This window comes from Manduca sexta, chromosome 1 (assembly GCF_014839805.1).
Source record: "Manduca sexta isolate Smith_Timp_Sample1 chromosome 1, JHU_Msex_v1.0, whole genome shotgun sequence".
Lineage (NCBI taxonomy): Eukaryota > Metazoa > Arthropoda > Insecta > Lepidoptera > Sphingidae > Manduca > Manduca sexta.
In genome coordinates, this window is record NC_051115.1 from 4,356,219 (window position 1) to 4,375,288 (window position 19,070).

The following is a 19,070-nucleotide window of genomic DNA, read 5'->3' on the forward strand; positions in this document are numbered from 1 at the left end:
TTGGTCTTCAATATTGGTCATATCAAAGCTCTTTAAGGCCATATTACTCCAATACTTATTTGGTCTCGCCTAGAATTCAATATTATCGCAAAAGGCCATGCGAGTCCAAATGTCCATAACAGAGAATAATAGATAGAATTTATTGAAAACGTAACTCTTATCACTATATAAAGCTAAGAGAGTCCCAGAGAGTACGAGTAGTCGAGTCCGGAAAAGTCCAAACGAGACAAAAGAAATTATCCCACCTAAAGTATTGCATTACAATCTTCTTCCAAGAGTTTTATTTCCCTGTCTACGCTTAGAAGTCCCGACTCGACACATTAAACCTAATAATTCAATAGTAGTAATTTTCATAATCATAAGTGCATAGCTCCGTAAGTACCTGTGTGATGTCACGCGGTCTTCAGGCCTCAGATGGCCTTTACAGTGACTGCGATGACATTTAGTAGTATAATGTCTTAAATTGACCTTTTGGGTAGATTTATCGATTTAAAAGACATCTCGACCTGAATAAAATTTAATAATGTAATTGTAATGTGAGAATTCATTTTTTTTGTTCAATATTGACGTCAGAATTAGAGCAGCTCTATCCTATTTTATGGTTTAAAAATCAAATCAGGTAATATAATTTTACAATCGATATCCGCCATTTTGAACAGTAATGTTCATAGACAAGGCCATTTCGCCCCAAAAGACCATTTCAGAGCATCAAGGAGAGTATTAGACCTACATCTCTACCGTGGACGTTCTCTTGATGCGATTCATCGATTAAATTGTTATTTTTATTTAAAGTGATTGTAGTGTATTGGAACGTATATGTAAGGCGCTTTTAAATATAGTACCGATCCTTTATTATGTAAAATGTAGGTAATGTTGTAAAAAATATAAGAATCCATTTAAAAATAACAAACACACAAAAAAAAACAGTCGAATTGAGAACCTCCTCCTTTTTTTAAAGTCGGTTAATAATAGTTTTGTGTGTGGTAGCATTGAGTATTAAATATGAAGGTTATACAGCACGCTCACGTACTATTGTCTCAGATAATGTTGACAAAGTATACAGGGTCATTGTGTAACCCTAGACTTAAATTTAACTGCGAGAAAGTCATCTTGAAAGAAGCCGTTTACTATAAGTTACTCTATCCTAAGGTCAAAAACAAAAAAGTAAAATTTTCAAACAAAATAAATATTCAAATAGTCATTTTATTTTTACACACCTTTTGTCACTACTACTATACTAGAATTCGTCGGAGCGGCAACATCGCACACAGTCATTGATAATATTATGCTCACGCACACGAACAAGTGATGCACACTCGGAGCGCAAGGGTAGTTCGTCGCACCGCGCGCGCCGCGCCGCTACCGAACAGCTGATGTCGTCGCTTTAACAACCTAGGGTTTTGTGTCGTGGCACATCACTCAATCAACAATTAGACCAGCAGCGACGACGCTACGCCGACGTTACAAAAAGACACATACCTAAACATCATTATCATCATCAGCCACATAAAGTCCACTGTTGAACATAGGCCTCCCCTAAAGATTTAAAGACGGACCTGTCGAAAGCTGCTTGCATCCAATATGTTCCCGTGATGTCTATCAAGTCGTCTGTCCACCTTGCAGGTGGACATCCAACGCCAACATAAACATCACGCACTAATCATCACATTTCATTAGAACAATATTTTCTATGCTCAAACTATCATCATAAGCAAACGACGCTAATCAAACAAACACAATTGCATAAGTTAGGTACACATAACACATGATTTCCGTAATTTTAAAGTGGTGTCATTCTTTTAAATCGAAACACACACATTCTAATGTCGGTAGTTCATCCATTTTAGTAGATAAGTAGGTATAATAAATACGTTCAACGGTTAGATTTATAACACTCATAACAATAAAATATCATTCTGCAAGTCTGGCAATTCACACGAGCAATTAATAACAAAGTTACAATTTTGATAATAATTAGGTAATGTAATAATTTGAGGTAAAAATGTCGAGCGACGGGATGCGTCACGGCGCGGCGCGGCGCGACGCGGCGTCTAATAGGTATCTAAACATTTATTCAAAATAGTAAATGCGTTTACCAATACCTAATGATGATTTGTAGATTGCTTGTTCCTCTAAAAGTTGTTTCATACTTCAAAGTATTTTTAATACAGTTAATCTGTGACTACCTCGGTGCCGCAGTTGTATTATAGTACGGATGCCTTGCTAAGGTCTCGGGATCGAATCCCGGGTCGGACAAAATGATAATCAATAGATTGTGATTAGTTCAGTTTCGCGTACGCGTCAACGATGCAACTTCGCGATCGTAAAACATTCAAAATGACAAAAAATATTTCTAAAAATAGACTCTATTTTATACGAGTTAAGGTCGCATTTAGGGGACCACTTTAAATTTCTTTGTGCCTGACCGACCAACACGCGACACACGAGTTTAGTGAATTCCACAAAGTAGCGGCAAGGGTCTGGAGTAATGTTGCCTGATGTCCCGATTTGCGCGGGACGTCCCAATTTTCAGAGTTCTGGGACGTGACCCGTTTTGCACCAATAAAATTATTAAAACCATTAAGTATTATGAAAAAATAAACTACGCATTCATCACTGTGTTGAGTGCGACAATGCAACCAAAATAGCACGTATCATCTCACTAGCGCTGAAGGTACAGTTTTGTTTTATTCTTTTGCTTAGAGATGCGACTCCCCGGCGATCTGTGCTTTGATGTTAAAACAGAAATCCAAATTAAAACGCAACTTTAGCATGACTTGCAGTGATATTTTTTGTAAAACGCAATACTTACATAAAACTTAAATTTAAAAAAAATACTTGCTTGTTTTATGTCCCGATCTACAACACTAAATCTCGATTTGTTTTACCTTCTTGATTTTAAACAAATTGATCCTGGCAACACTAGTCTGGAGGTACATGATATTTGACGAGCCAGAGTTTTACAACTAACACGTGCCCTCGCAGTGTTACCAAACTTTTTTTTATTATTACCTTATTGTGCAATATCTTGTTTATTTTATACCCTGTATGTGTATTGAAAATGAATCACTGAATCCAAAATCTCTATTATACTTTATTACTTAAAATAATGTTTCAAAAATACTAAAATATTGCTGTGTATTATTTTAATTAGGTACACTTTTCATTAATCATTTCATCATAAATCATTACTTATTTTATTTTGTAATAAACTTGTGTGTTAAATCTTAGAACATCATGTAATAAAAAAAAATCTAATATCAGAATTTTTGAAATGCTGTGTCGTTTTAGCAAGCTTTTTGGCAAAAAAGTTTATACTGACAACACTGCGAGTTTAGGCGAGAAAGAGTACGACTATTGTATTGAATAGTCGCGCGCTCTTCAGACTCGGTCAAAGACTCGGACGCATTGCCATAGTGTCTATCTAGCAAAGAAATGGTACAGAAAGCATAATATGACGTTCGGTAATGTCTACGTAGTCTTCTTTTAGATATTATGACAAACCGAAATGTTAATGTTGAAATTAAAATAAATGTCGGAATATCATGTAGAATCTAAAAAAAATACGATACCAATAGATTTAAATCTTGTAACTTTAGTAATTATGTAGGTAACTTTTTTGGTAAGAAAACTATTTTATTAACGAAAATAACGTTTATAATTAACGGAATATTTTTGTAGTAATTAATTATTGACTCGATGAACTGCTGCAACCAAGTCAGTGAACGTATTGGGAGTTCATTTGTGAGCTGACCTTCTGAACCCTATAGGTTCGGTAATAATATCATCAGCTGTGACGTAGTTCATTCACTTCAGTTTAGCGCGCTAAGAGACAGCGTGATCAAAAAACCATAAATGTAAAATCGGGATTATTGACGTAAATATTCGTTACTTATGAATAATTTTTTGCACGGTGTTAGCAGAGGTCACCACGAACCTGTGGTTTCATTTAGTAACGCAATGTCGAAATGACCCTGTATAAGTTTCGTCACACTAAAGTATAGTGCCGTGTTATAGAAAGATCGAGAACATCAACGGCCGAGAGCAGTCGAGGTTAAACTTTAAATGCATAGTATTAGAGTAATGTTTCGTTCACCGCGGCCGCTGGGGCGAGCTTGCCCGCCGCACGCGTCGCTTCGCCTTCCTTTGTGACGTCTCTTCTGTTATCTGAAATTGTATTCTATTATAAACGATATAGAGATAAAAATTCCCTATAGCATATATTAAAGTTATTTCAAGGCACATAGTTACCGAAGCAGTGACTCTCGCAGGCACGGGCGGTGGCGGCGGCCGCGTCGTCGGCGCCGCGCTCGCCCGAGGGGCGGAGGTGGCGGAAGGGGCGGAAGGGGCAGAAGAGGCGGAAGAGGCGGAAGGGGCGGAAACACGCGGTGGAGCCGCGGGTGGGGACGTTGTACACGTAGACGTAGGCACGGCTGTTGTGGCGACCGGCGTAGTAGAAGCAGTTGTGAGAGTAGAGACGGGAGTTGTGACCGATGTGGCGGAAGTGGCGATCGGGGCGGAAACACTCGGGGCGGACGTGGCGGAAGGGGCGGAAAGTGGCGGATCCGCCTCCTTAGAGCTGGAGGCGCGCGCCGAATCCGCACTGGAATAACACAACCATTGTTAGGTTAGTCAATGCGATGACTGACTATGTGACTCAGTGACAATTTGACTGAGTAACTAAATTCTTATGAGACTGAGCTTTTGTGTGTTTGTGGTTAGCTGAGTCGTGGCTAGACTACGAGACTTCAACTGGTTATTGGGAGCTTAGGTGCAGGGTGACAGGATATCAAGGTGACCAGGCAACAAGGTGACAGGTAACTGACCGTGACAATGAGCGACAACATTACTGGGTAATAAGGTGACTGGGTGACAAGATGATGGGGTGACAGTGTAACGACCTGGTGGTGTCGGATCACAAGACCGTGTCGAGCGTGTCGAGCGAGCGCAGCAGGGCCGGGTCGCGCACGCACCACCGCGCCAGCTCGTCCGGCGTCACCACGCCGTCGGAGTTAGTGTCGATCAACTGCAATGTAAGAGCATGCGATTATTTGCTTTAGAGGGAAGTGGACAATTCATATTTCCAACTCCTTATCTAATTGATTTTGTTGCGGATTAAAGATATATTAGTGTTTCCTGCATCGATATATATTATTTACTACGTACTAATGTTCCGTACACTCATTGTGTTCGACTCAAATGTACTGCAATCCGTACACCTGTCTTTAGAATGATTTCAATATTGACATCGTGTGGTTATGTACGGAGTGACTCATAATAGAGGTCATTTTGACATTGCGTTACTAAATTAAACCACATACTCGTCTTCATCTTTGCTGACATTGTGCTAAAAATCATACATTAATAACTAATATTTTCACCAAAAATCCGGATTTTAGTTTTCATCATTTGGTAGTTTAATGTGTCTGTGTATTTCCGATTGAAAGTATGATGTCGTCACAACGAATTCTCTGAGAGTAGTAGTAGTGGCTGTAGGGCTTGTAAAATTAAAATTACTTTTTCTTATATTTATTTTGTTCGAAATAATGTTGAAAAGGTTAGTAACTGTTATAGAGGTACGTACGTGGAATATTCTATCGACGTGGTCCTTGGCGGCGCCGCTGTGCACGGGCGGCGCGGCGGCGCGGCCCAGCAGCTCGTAGATCGCCTGCACCACCGCCAGCATCTCCGAGCGCGAGATGCGCCCGTCGCCTGCAAGGGGACGAGAGAAACCACATTATTTAATGTCGACTGCCGAAGGGTATTAGGATGTATTTCATATCCGCCCGGATAGCGACCGTACACAAGGTGTTAAAACCCGCCGTAGTAGCCCACGTGAGTGTCGCGTTCCGGGATCAGCCTGTGTATATCCGGTTCCAACATAATTGTGTCGACTGAGGGGTACTCATCTCTCGTCAGTCGACATTCTATTCGACGCCACTCCACTTACCATCAGGTACAAAATGATCACTTTGGCTTGCACGTATAAAAAAATCTCAAAAATCAACTCTATATATTTTTTTATAAATATGAACGTAGCCATGGTAAACACTCACCGTCGACGTCATACAGTGTGAACACCCAGGAGAGTTTCTCCTGCACGGAGCCGCGCGCCACTCGCGACAGGATCTCCAGGAACTCCTGCAGTGTAATCACTAAGTTAAAAAGCATATTTCCGTCCGTATATATGTCCGCAGGTTCAAAACCCAAGGGCACACACCTCTGACTTCCCTAAAATCATGTCAGTATTCTTTGTGAATTATCCCTTGCTTTAACGATGAAGGAAAACATCGTGAGGAAACTTGCATACTTGAAAGTTCTCTATAGGAATTTTAAAGGTATATGAAGTCTGCCCGCACTACAGCGTGGTGGACTAAGGCGTAATCCCTCTCAGTAGAGGAGGCCCGTGCAGTGGGACAGTATATACAAGGTTAGTATTACAAAAAAACGACCCAAATTTCAACAAATCAACTCGCGGTATGGAATCTCATACATTTTGTTTTCTATCATCGACATGTTATGGTGCGAAAAATACAATTGATGACAAAATATGTCCGAGCTAACCGCCACTGCAAATTGGATCATATGCCATAAAAATTAGAGATATTTTTACTTTAACAAACTGTTTCTGTGAAATAATATGAGAACAAACATTCCTTAACGTACAAACAAAGAGATTAACATCTTCCGTCTCGCTCGCACTAGGGGGATATGACATCCATCTCGCTCACACCATCCATCAGTCAAAAATGATGTATTGGCGAACACATTTATGAAATTTGATAGTATTTGTGATATCAAACCAAACAGGGAACAGTACACATACATTGCATCACGCCTTTTCACTTATGGGAGAGGCAGGGATGTATCAGATACGACCTCTTAGGTTTCATTTAATACGGGCTTATATCAAACTAGCTTATGCTCGCGGTTTTGCCTGCGTTAAAGAGTTTATCGGAATAAAAAGCAGCCTATGTCCTTTTCAGTGTCTCACACTATCTCCATACCAAATTTCATCTAAATCCGTTGGGCAGTTTTTGAGTTTCGCGTTCAGAAAGACAGATGCGGCGGGGGACTTTGTTTTATAATATATTTAATAGTACTTTTTAGAGGAATAATTCGTTCATACATGTTTATTGCGTAACTTTAACCGTTTATGCAGCGCACGCAACAGAAGCTCTCAAAAGTAATAAATATTTCCCGTTTTTGAAAGAAAGAGAAAGAAAGAAGTTATTGTTGGAACAAAGATAAAAAATTAAATACAAAAAAATCTACATAACATAAACAATTGTTGTACTAACAATGGGCCTCCCATTCAGTTATATACTGCAACACCTATGTAATACTGCAGCGCTGGTTTTCAATGAGATGCCCATGTGACGTACATATATCAAATCGGTATACAGTAGTAACTTAATAATAAAAAAAAGTGATAACACGCAACTCTTTTCAATACTGCTCCGCTCCTATTGGTCATAGCGTGGTGTTATATAGCCTATTGCCTTCCTCGATAAATTGTCTATCACTAACAGAACTTTTCAATTCAAACCAGTAGTTCCTGAGATGAACGTATTCAAACAAACTTTTCAGCTTTATATAATAGTATAGGTAGATAAGTATGTTTAACGGCTTATGGTTTGCCACCGCTGTAGAGAAACAATTGGTTGCGTTCTTCTATGGAAGTGGAAGATTTCCAGTCAGGCAGATGTTGTGACCGGCCGCGACCTTCCGACGGTTCTTATTCGGAGGTGGTATATATACTGCGTCGCGCAAATTCTACTATCGGAAACCAGTATCGTCTATCGCCATCTAGCGTGATTGCTGTGCGTTATCACTACGGGAGTGTCAATACATCAATCATCGTGTAGTTCCGGTAATGTTGACGAGATGGCGGTGTGTGTGCTAATTGTACCGCTATATATGTATGACTAACCTCGAAGTTGACCTTCCCGCTCTGCTTGTGTTTGATGGTGTTGAACACGTAGTGAGCGTACTGCGAGGCGTCTGCACACAAACATTGTACAGGTTAGCTGGTGGATATATTATATCCGCCCGGATAGCGACCGCACACAAGGTGTTACCGACATAGTGGCCCACGTGTGTCACGTTCCGGGACGTGTGTATCCGTTTCCTACAGGCCGGCATAATTGTGTCGACTGTGGAGGGGTAATTATCAGACAGTATACCGCGCCGGATCTAGGAGGGGCAAGCCGGGACCCTTGCCCCGGGTGGCGAATTCAGAGGGCGGCAAATTCAAACTTAGATGAATACCTAGGTCATCATTAATGCAACTTTGACTACTGAGACATCCAGTACATTAAACACAAATGGTTTTCCGCGGGGCCCGAAATGATGATGACAAAGGTAAAAATATAGGTTTACCAGATTTTGCCTCACTTTGAAAAAAACCTTGATCCGGGGCAGTATACAAATCTGTCTACAGCAGGGGTGGCCAACTTGATAAGACCCAAGATCTACTTTTCACGGATACTCTGTGCGATCTACTAAGCTACATACATCTTGAAATCTTAAATGAAACAACATAGTTGAGTACACAATTTATTATTATTTTGATTGGAAATGATACACGACGATGCGTGCAGCAGTTAGTGATCGACCAGTCGATCGCGATTGACCGGTTGGCCACCCCTGGTCTACAGCATAGACCAAATACTCGCAAGAGTCAGATAGTAAAGGGTATTGCGTTACCTCCGAGCGGGAAGAACTGCGAGAAGATGTTCTTAAACGCCTCCTCGTCCACTACACCTGACGGACACTCCTGTAACATCAGACAACGGTATTCACTTAATAGTTGTGTTTGATTATAATTGCTATACTTTGTTTATCATTTATTTATTTCAACAGCCAACAAAGCATATACCTTACATAGTTTTTTTAACAATTCAGTAATTAATTGCCGCAGTGCTATTTTAATTGCAGGCTGTCACAGCTTGAACATATTACATAATAATAAACAATTGGCTACATCATAAGTGCAGTATATTCTAAATATATATAATATTTAGCACCACAAGAAGTTTTATAGGTGTAACTACTGGACATAAGACTTAACATCTCATGTCTCTGGCGAGCGCAGTGGAATACTAAACACTTTGTAATTCAAGGTGTTGGTGTTTCACTGTTTATGGATCGTATCGCTTACCATCAGGCGAACGGCCAGCTCGTCTCGTCATTCAAAGCAATAAAAATAACAACTTTCTTTCAGAGGACACGATATCAAAATTGTGTTAAAAAAAGTTATTTAATTTGCAAGTTGTATGCATGCGCGGTGTGACCATCTCTCTGAGGCTCGGGTGCCGATTCTAGGTCGGGCATTTATGTTGTTATTTTTCTAACACAATTTAAATGAGACGCCCTGTTTTTTGTGCACCTTTGCCCCGAAACAGTAGGCACGCCATTGATGGAAGGTATTATTATATTTTGGTTTAAAAACTAAAGTACCAAAGCGATTTTTTTAAATATTACTGTAAGAACAATCTGGAAATACATCCTTTCAAATAAAAAACCAACCAAATCCGATAATAAATAACTGAGTTTTTCAGAGATCTGAAGGTAACGTCTCCAGAAGTCGTAACAAAGTTTCAGGCGAGTACATACCTTTCTTAAAAAGAATTGCGCTACTCGACGATAGATGGCGCAAATTAAGAAAATAAAAATATATTGTGTACACTAACAAGGTGTTTACACTCACTATTTTGGCAGTTCTCTTGTAGTTTTGGCAAGAATGTGGAGTAAAATTAATTATATTAAGAGAGAGAGCTAAGAACGTATTTCTCTCGCAAGTGCTAAAACAACACGCCGCAACATATTCCGACATTCATAAATTCATTGCAATATCTTAAATGTCTTGTACACTAGCCCCTCTCCCGCCCACACTCCAAGCAGTGCGGAGAGGAATTGCATTACCAGGTAATATCATTTTTATTCACAAGCATAGTGCTTTGTTGAGGTAAAAATTAATTTCTTCAGTGGCGTAGTTTATTCTCGACTGTCGCTGTGGTCTTGGATTCATCTGGTTGCGTAAGTAATATTGAATTTTTATTCAATCAATTAAATATTAAATAATCGCTTCCTACAAGGAATCTAACATAGTTGGCAAAATGTGGTGTACATCATATTGAATTATTTATTCAATCAATAAAATTTTAAAACAGTCGCCTCCCACTTAAGATCAAACATAGCCGGTGAAATTTTGGTGCGTTTCAGTTCTGCTTAACCTTGAAAAGGGTAAGGCGTGGTGCTATATATGTATGTAAAGTAATATTAAGTTATGCTTAGTATTCATTTTGAGCCTAGAATTTGTGCGCGATAAGTTTGCCTCACATCATGGGACGGAATGTGTACGAAAAATGAGTGCACGGCTTGCGCGAATATATGAGAACCATAAAATATTTTTTATGAGGATAGCTCTTTGCGATAATATAATATGTAATATACTTACTATGTGTAAATATATATATATTTTTTTACAAATAATTATTTAAGATTTTTTTATTGCTTTAAATGACGAGACGAGCTTGCCGTTCGCCTGATGGTAAGCGATACTTTGAATTACAGAGTGTTAGGTATTCCACTGCGCTCGCCATCCTGACACATGAGATGTTATTATTATGTCCAGTAGTTACACTGGCTTCTTCTCAAACCGGAACATAACAGTGACTACACACAGTTTGGCGGCAAAAATACATTGCAGTGGTACCTACCCAGGTGGCCTCTCACACAAGAGAACTACCACCAGTATTTTTTTATAAACCAATTTACAACCATATTTTAACCAAATGATCGAAGCAAAAATTCACTTGTTTCAAACAGTAAACAGTAATATTTTACCAGAAGCTCGGGAGCCGCGTTCAGCGCGTCTGCGGTATCGCTGTACGTATCGCATTATGTTCATGGCTCGGGGGAGCGCGGGGGGAGACAGGGACTGCACGGATATAAAACCACTTTAAAAATCCAATTTCTCTAAATAATATTTTGTACCGCTCGTATTTTATGTTGAATCGTGGTATAAAAAGTTAGCATTCGGCAATAATTTAATTTAACGGTGAAGGAAAACATCGTGAGGAAACCTGCATACTTAAGGATTTCTCTATAGGAATTTTGAAGGTGTGTGAAGCCTACCAATCCGCACTAGACCAGCGTGGTGAACTAAGGCCTAATCCCTCTTAGTAGTAGAGGAGGCCCGTTCAGTAGTAGAATAGTATATAATACAGAGCTGATATCATTATATTATAATAAAATTAATTTAAGAATCGATTCAGTTTCACAAACGAGTTCCTAAGTACTAACTTACAGCCGTTTATATGCAAATAACGAACGAGTTAAGCACCACGTATTTATAAAAGAAATTTGTCCATAAAATATAAGGCGTCGAGCAAACGCTGTCATCTATTCGACGGTTCAGAAAACAGTTCTCACCAGAGAAAAACGGGCTAAAAACTCTAGTATTCCTTTTCAAAATCAGTTCAAATGAATAAGTATAGTGCGTGCATGAGACAATTTTGTCTATATTGTTTAGAGCACTATATTTGCGTACTCGCAAAATAGATAAAAAACGCTAAATAGGTTTTAGAGGTCATTGATATTATCTAAAATTTCCCAATATATAACCTTAATACTTAAATATACAAAGCAAAATGATCAGATCAGTCCACTGATGGCATCATACCTGTTTGAAGCCGCGGTACATGAGTTTAATCTCGTGCGTGGTGAAGCGCGTGTGGTGCGCGAGCGCAGCCAGCGGCTCGGGCCGGTGCCGCGCCAGCCCCGCCATCCCCGCGCACGCGCCCTCCTCGCACTCCTCCTCTGCAACAATAAACCTTGCTGTTACTACACCTGAACCCCTTACAAAAATTATTAGATACTATTTAAACTATTGTTTAGTACAGCATACATAAAACATGACATACAAATGAAATTGAAACTTAAAACAGTAGAAGAATGTTTTTGCTCATCGGAATATATCTGCGAACTATTTCCTTCCATTTCCTCACTAGCCTGTATCGAGGTAATCGTCCTACGAGAATACAATTTGTATTCAAACAGCACTACAAATCTAAATACTTTTGTTGGTTGTGCGATAAAGAATTATGTTATTATGATGAGATTTTACACGAATGTGTTTCTCCTCGCTATGGAGGGTACGAAAAGCTCGGGCCAAGACCAAGTGCGTTATTTTTATAATATACACTATGCATCCTTATTATTAACTTATATATTAAAGTGAAAATTGAAAACATTTCTTTATTAGTTTGACATGCTTAAAATGAATTAACTTTGTACCCGGGTCTACAATTTCACCCGTGAATTACAATTATTAGTAAATTTACGTATAATATATATGTGAAACTGTGTAAATGTAATGTAAAAGAGTCCAATAAATAACCCACACTATACACACTAATTATACATTCTAAATTATTAAAAACTAATCGCGCCAATTGCTTAACATGAAGCCGCAAATCACGGCTTACACTGAAGTACACATACATGCACGCACACATGTAAGTTTACATCACTTCCAAAAGTTTAGACAGAGACGCTACGCGGTGTGTGAAAGAGACAACAATATCGCGACAGAAGCAGAACAGTATATAATACATGGCTAATATTAATAAATGAATTTCTAATAAATGATCTGCCTACCCTCAAAGGAAAATCAACGTGATAGTATTTTGTATCACAGCGCAATGCATTTCCTCGCGTATAAAAAAAATATTAGAGAAGTAATCTAGTAAAGAAGTGTTCGTTCATACGTAGTCTACTCCGCTCGGTATAATTAAAGAGAAATGTTTTAACCAGCTCTGTGAATGCAGTGAAAGCCCTCACAGAATCCCAACTGATTTATTTAATGCAGTTTTTTTAGAAACGTAAAGCGTACTTTAAATAAGGTTTTTAGTTTATCGGCTTACTTTTGTATAATTGTTAAATAAGTATATTCGTTGACTGCCTCGTTGGTGTAGTTGTAATTGTACACAGTACAAGTGCGACTACCGCGCTGAAGTCCTGAGTTCGAATTCCGAGTTGGGCTAATATAATTGTGTTTGGGTTTTTCCATCTTAAAAATTACTCTATCGCAGCTCGGAGCTAGGAAGTTGTCGGTGTGATACCCCCGTGCCTCGGCACGTAAAGCCGTTGGTCCTGCGCCTGATCTCTCTTCGGTGATGTCGGATCGTCGTCTCACCGAACTATGAGAGTGAAGGAACAGACCGTGTACCTGTGTATTGCGGACACACTCGTGCACTATAATACATCCTGCGTGGCTGATCTCCGTTGAGACTGGCCGACGTGGCCGAAATTCGGCTAGCAAGGATTCATATTCGTTATCAAAATATATTAAATAATATCAATCTGGATAATATACTGTCCCGCTGCTGCACGAGCCTCCTCTACTGAGAGGGATTAAGCCTTAGTCCGCCACGCTGTAGTGCGGGCAGACTTCACACACCCTCAAAATTCCTATAGAGAACTTCTTAAGTATGGTATTATCATGATTGTTAAATTTTCTTCTTAAATACCAGTGGCGATGGGTCAAATTTTTATAAGGTAACCCGATGTACGAAGAAATGACCTAGTTAACACATCGCGGCCGATTTAATAGAAAACAAAAACGAAGACGGATATAAATAAACCTAAAAGGGAAGCCGGTAGGAATCGGGTTGTAAGAACGCTTCCCCACTGATAAATACGTTAATAACTTTCTCCACCCGTGACCATCAACTGTACAAAATCTTCGAACGTAACAAATGAAAACTAAAAAACCGCGATTAAAACTGCAAATTAGTAATATTTCTAAACATGAATTATAGCTGTTCAACTCAATTGAACCACGCCTCATTTGATACGCCTACGTCGACTCTTCGGTTTATAAAAAAATAAGAATCCGGATAAATCTGTTTTATTCAGAGAGCGAGCTGCAGCTGCGAATCGTTTCATATAGAAAGCAATATCGTCGTGTTTGCGCGCGACGTTATTGCCAACGGAACGGAGCGCTTCGTCAGCGGTTTACAGGCGAGCTAGTAGCTCGTCTGCAAGCGCGATGACTTTGCAATTCGTATTTATTATCTACTAGGTCTTGCTTGAAAGTGAAGATAGCCTACTTGGGTGTGGAACGGACTGCCGAAACGAATGTCTGCAGGTTCAAATCCCAAGGGCATACACCTCTGACTTATCGCTTGCTTTAACAGGAAAGGAAAACATCATAAGGAAACCTGCATACTTGAGACGTTTTGAGTAAGAATTTTGAGGGTATGTGAAGTCTACCAACCCGCACTAGGTGAGCGTGGTGGACTAAGGCCCGATCCTTGTCAGTAGTAGAGGCCCGTGCAGCAGTGAGACAGTATGTAATACAGGGCTGATATTATTATTATATATTTTTGTTACATAAATATATTATATTGTGCCAACAATGGAAACCGTCATTCAGCCCCCCTGATTTCAATGAGGGATATAGATCGGACGTCACAGTATAGTTTCACATTTGACATTAATAAATTTACAGACAATTGTAGATTTTCATTGACTAGAGATACTATGTATCTGTCAAAATTAGTTAAAGTTAAGATTGCTACATTGTTAGCATTTAATATTAACTCAGTCATAAGTACTATGACGAAGTCCTCCATTACTACATGTTTTAGTAGTATTACTAATATAAGTGTAGTAAATAATTTAAACAATTAGTTATGACAACAGAGAAAAGTGACTTAATATTAACTCATCAAAATATAAATCGTTTCTCTGGCAAAATACTTGACATAGAATTATTAGCAGAAAAATATAATATTGATATTTTATGTTTTACGGAGACATGGTTAAAAGCAGATAAAATGGCATTTAGTGTTAGTGGCTACAGAGTCGCCAGCTCGTTCTTTAGGATATCAGCAGAAGGTGGAGGCACCATGATCCTCATCAAGGATGGTGTCTCTCACAAGGATAGGCAGGATATTGTAAAACTTTCTGTAGAACGAGTGTGTGAGGTCGCGTGTGCAGAGACCAGTGGTTATATTATATTGTGTGTATATAGGCCTCCTTCATCAAATATATTGGCATTTATTTCTAAAATGGAGGATATTCTTAAAAAACTTAAAATGAATAATAACATTTTAGTCTGTGGGGACTTTAATATAGATTTGCTAGTGGATTCCACAGATAAAAGACTTTTTTTGAATTTACTTCAATCATTTAATCTAAACTGTCAATTTCTCGAGCCGACTAGATTAACTACAACTTCAGCTACCTGTATTGATAATGTTATTTCAAATTTTAAAATTAACTCTAAAGAATTATTAGCTGGCGTTCGCTCAGACCACACATGTCAAATGGTCAAACTGAATTGTGAAAGCAATAGAAGTAAGAACATAGTACAATTTAGACCCCTAACCCAATATAATCTACAGAAATTTAGTGCTAGGCTTAATTTGGTGTTGCCTATGCTGACTTGCGGTTCAGACAACCCAAATAATATGTTTAAAACATTATTAAATGGTATTACAAACATATTTAATAAAACATGTAGTGTAAAATCAGTGCCACTAAAAAATAAAATATCATTCAGTGCTTGGGCAACAAACGGTATTAGACGTAGTAGAGATGTTCTCTATGAATTATATGACAGAAGGTCCTTTACACCCGATGTCGAATTTAATAATTATGTGAGAACATACTCTCAAATTTTTAAACGTGTATGTAGGTATGCTAAAGCTGCCTATATCAGTAGTCATATTAAAAACTCAGATAATAGAATTAAAACTACTTGGAAAATTATTAATACTGAAACTGGCAAAAATAAAACTAATGACAAGATTTTATTGAACATTAATGACGAGCTAGTTTCAGATAAATATAAAATAGCTAATTACTTTGAACATTTTTTTACTAACATACCTTTTGAAACGACAAAATGTCTGCCATCCTCACCAGGGGCAGCTGAGTCGTTCTTAAAACAAAATGTTGATCTGTCGATTCCAAATTTCGAATTTGTGTTTGTCACGCACTCTGATATAATAAAAGTATTTAAGAGCTTAAACATAAAAAGCACTGAAGACCTATGGGGTTTATCTGTTAAAGCGTTGCAGTCAGTAATAGACAACATTGCCCCAATTCTTGCGGAAATCTTTAACTGCTGCGTCAGAGACGGCATATTTCCTGATCTTATGAAGGTTAGTAAAGTAGTACCAATTTTTAAAGCAGGTTGTTCTAACACCCACTCTAATTTCAGACCTATTTCTATTTTACCATACTTAAGTAATGTATTTGAAAAACTAATGCTTAACCAAATGCTGGTGTATTTTAATAAAAATGGGATCTTACATAATAGACAATTCGGCTTTACAAAAGGCAGATCCACGCAAGATGCTGGACGTGCTTTAGTCAAAGCTGTATTAGATGCTTGGGAGGGATCCCAGGATGCACTGGGGGTCTTTTGTGATCTTTCCAAGGCATTCGATTGCGTCGATCACAAAACCCTCATTTTAAAGCTTCATTATTATGGTATTAGAGGAATTGGACTTAAACTAATATCTTCATATTTATCAGGTCGAAATCAAAAGTATTTATCGACAACGTCTCCTCTGCCGGGTCCGCAGTTAGAATTGGGGTTCCCCAGGGTTCCATATTGGGTCCATTCCTATTCTTAGTTTACATAAATGACCTGCCTTACATGGTTGATAATATGGCAGATGTAGTATTGTTCGCTGACGACACTTCGATAATTTTTAAGTTAAATAGAAGGGATGAGAATCTCGGTGAGCCACATAAAGTACTTAGTTTGATTTCTGACTGGTTCTCTTCTAATAATTTACTTTTAAATGCCGCAAAAACGAAATGTGTCAGATTTTCGTTACTGAATAAAAAAAAAGGAACTAAATATTGATTTAGATGGGGATAAATTAGAATTAGTTCCCTCAACGGTCTTCCTCGGGGTTTCAATCGATAGTAAATTGCAATGGGGCCCCCATATTCAAAAAAATTCTAGTAAACTGAGCTCTGCCGTGTTTGCTATTAGGAAGATTAGACAATTAACTGACGTGGCTACGGCAAGGCTAGTGTATTTTGCATACTTCCACAGCATTATGTCCTATTGTATTCTTCTGTGGGGCTCTGCTGCAGATCTGCAGACCATTTTTATATTGCAGAAACGAGCGATTAGAGCTATTTACAACCTTCGCTCTCATGATTCCCTTAGGCAAATGTTTAAGGAGGTGAATATACTGACTTTGCCGGCCGAATATATTTTTCAGAATATAATGTACGTACGTAAAAACCTTAGTAATTTTATTAAAAACAGTGACTTGCATAGTCTAAATACCAGAAATAAAAATAAATTGGTTGTCCCTAATCATAGGCTCTGTAAAACCAATAAATCTTTCTTAGTTAGTAGCATTAAGTTCTATAATAAACTTCCCTTCGAAATTACCAATTTGACCGAACAAAAGTTCAAGTGTTATGTTAAGCGTGAATTAATGTGTAAAGGATACTATACTGTATCTGATTACCTTAATGATAAGACGGTTTGGAAAGTTTGTCCTGCACACAATGACCCACCATGTTAGCACACATTAGTAATTAATTAACTGCCTAAAATGTCTTTGTTACATGTCTCACATGCTTTTTTTTTTTTTTTATAATAATGACATTTCTATAGTTCTAATTTGACATAATCATATCATATCTTAATGAAATGTAATTTTTGAAAGACGACCACCCGATCATGTTGTGTTTGCCTGTTTAATATCACTATTTTTTTCTTTTCTCATGATTGAAAACTATGATTGTAAATGTAGGCGAATGCACGCTGTACGCCGTTATTTAAGTATGAATCTATGTTCTCTTTTATTTGCTATCGCTAATTTTATTTTATGCCGCTCCAGGTTTAGTCGATTGGATTTCATCTTATCCCATGTTAACGGTGATGTGCGTGCATTAGCTTATATAACTATTGTGACTATGTACAAGAAAGACTTGGAAAAAAAAATACAAAAGAAGTACTGAACAATTGATGACAAAAAGAAAGCCCGGAGTTTCTTTCAGGCTATCTTCTTCGGGTAGTCATCACTTAGGTTGCTAGTGAAAGGCTGGTAGATTAGCTAGGTTAGGGCTCATGTCCTCGCCGGTGAGGATCGCGACGCGTTATCCTTCTATTTCCCCTACTTGCCAGTCCGAGCTGGTTACTTCGGTTTGTACCTTGTCTTTTGTATAAACTTTATCCATAATTTAAAATCTCCATAGTTATATAAGTGATTTTAATAGTTGTATAGAAATAATAATTATTCTTATTCTTTGTTTTGACGTGTCATAAGTGCAACTTTGTTCGCCTACGTGATAAATAAAGTATTTTATTTTTATTTATTTATTAGTTATAAACGGGACATCAGGACCAAATGTTTGCTCCAAAAGATATTACCAATCACTACATAGTATAAAACAAAGTCGCTTTCTCTGTCCCTATGTCCCTTTGTATGCTTAAATCTTTAAAACTACGCAACGGATTTTGATGCAGTTTTTTTTAATAGATAGAGTGATTCAACAGGAAGGTTTATATGTATAACTAGATGACCCGGTGAACTTCGTATCACCTACATACATTTATTATAATTATTCATCGTGGAACGCAATTTTGCCATACAATACGTACGTTATCATTATCTGTCTCTCGCTAGTCGAGAGTACGGTTTACGCGTGCGGTAGCTTGTCGCACATTTGATTAACTTCGACGATCAAAGTCATCTTCTCCGTGGCATTTTGCGACAATAACAATAAATAAAGTTCTCACGCACTGACAAATTGATGATAGATTTTAATAATAGTCTTGAAATTTATTTATTTATTTTCTATTTTTAAGAACCCACTGACACTTTTACACTTTATTTATTTCTGAAATGTTTTGTATTTGAACAAAATAAACCAAAGAAATCGGACCTCATATTATAACTATGAAACAGACAAATTTCTTAACGCACCTACATATATGTGACAGCCAGACAAAAGACATCAAATGTTTCGTGGCTAGGAACATTTTGTATTGAAAACTTAAATTGTCATTTTTAGTA

At 38.1% G+C, this 19,070-nt stretch overlaps 1 protein-coding gene across 1 annotated transcript; it reads right to left on the minus strand.

Annotated features, from left to right (window-relative positions):
- Positions 1 to 3,931: 3,931 nt before the first annotated feature.
- Positions 3,932 to 11,821, minus strand: LOC115453747 (Kv channel-interacting protein 4). The gene is made up of 8 exons (XM_037436445.1): positions 11,690 to 11,821; positions 8,710 to 8,779; positions 7,934 to 8,004; positions 6,057 to 6,141; positions 5,585 to 5,712; positions 4,902 to 5,026; positions 4,252 to 4,603; positions 3,932 to 4,167 (listed from the first exon to the last, which is right to left on the minus strand). Exons 1-6 carry the CDS (start codon positions 11,792 to 11,794, stop codon positions 4,916 to 4,918), a joined length of 570 nt encoding a protein of 189 aa, XP_037292342.1. The 5' UTR covers positions 11,795 to 11,821; the 3' UTR covers positions 3,932 to 4,167; positions 4,252 to 4,603; positions 4,902 to 4,915.
- Positions 11,822 to 19,070: the final 7,249 nt, after the last annotated feature.

Coding starts and splice junctions, on each gene's coding strand:
- LOC115453747 (XM_037436445.1), bottom strand. CDS start 11,794: ATGGCGGGGCTGGCGCGGCACCGGCCCGAGCCGCTGGCTGCGCTCGCG. Junction 6,142..7,933: donor GCGGGAAGGTCAACTTCGAG/GTTAGTCATACA, acceptor ATTACACTGCAG/GAGTTCCTGGAGATCCTGTC. Junction 5,713..6,056: donor CACACTGTATGACGTCGACG/GTGAGTGTTTAC, acceptor GTCCCCTTGCAG/GCGACGGGCGCATCTCGCGC.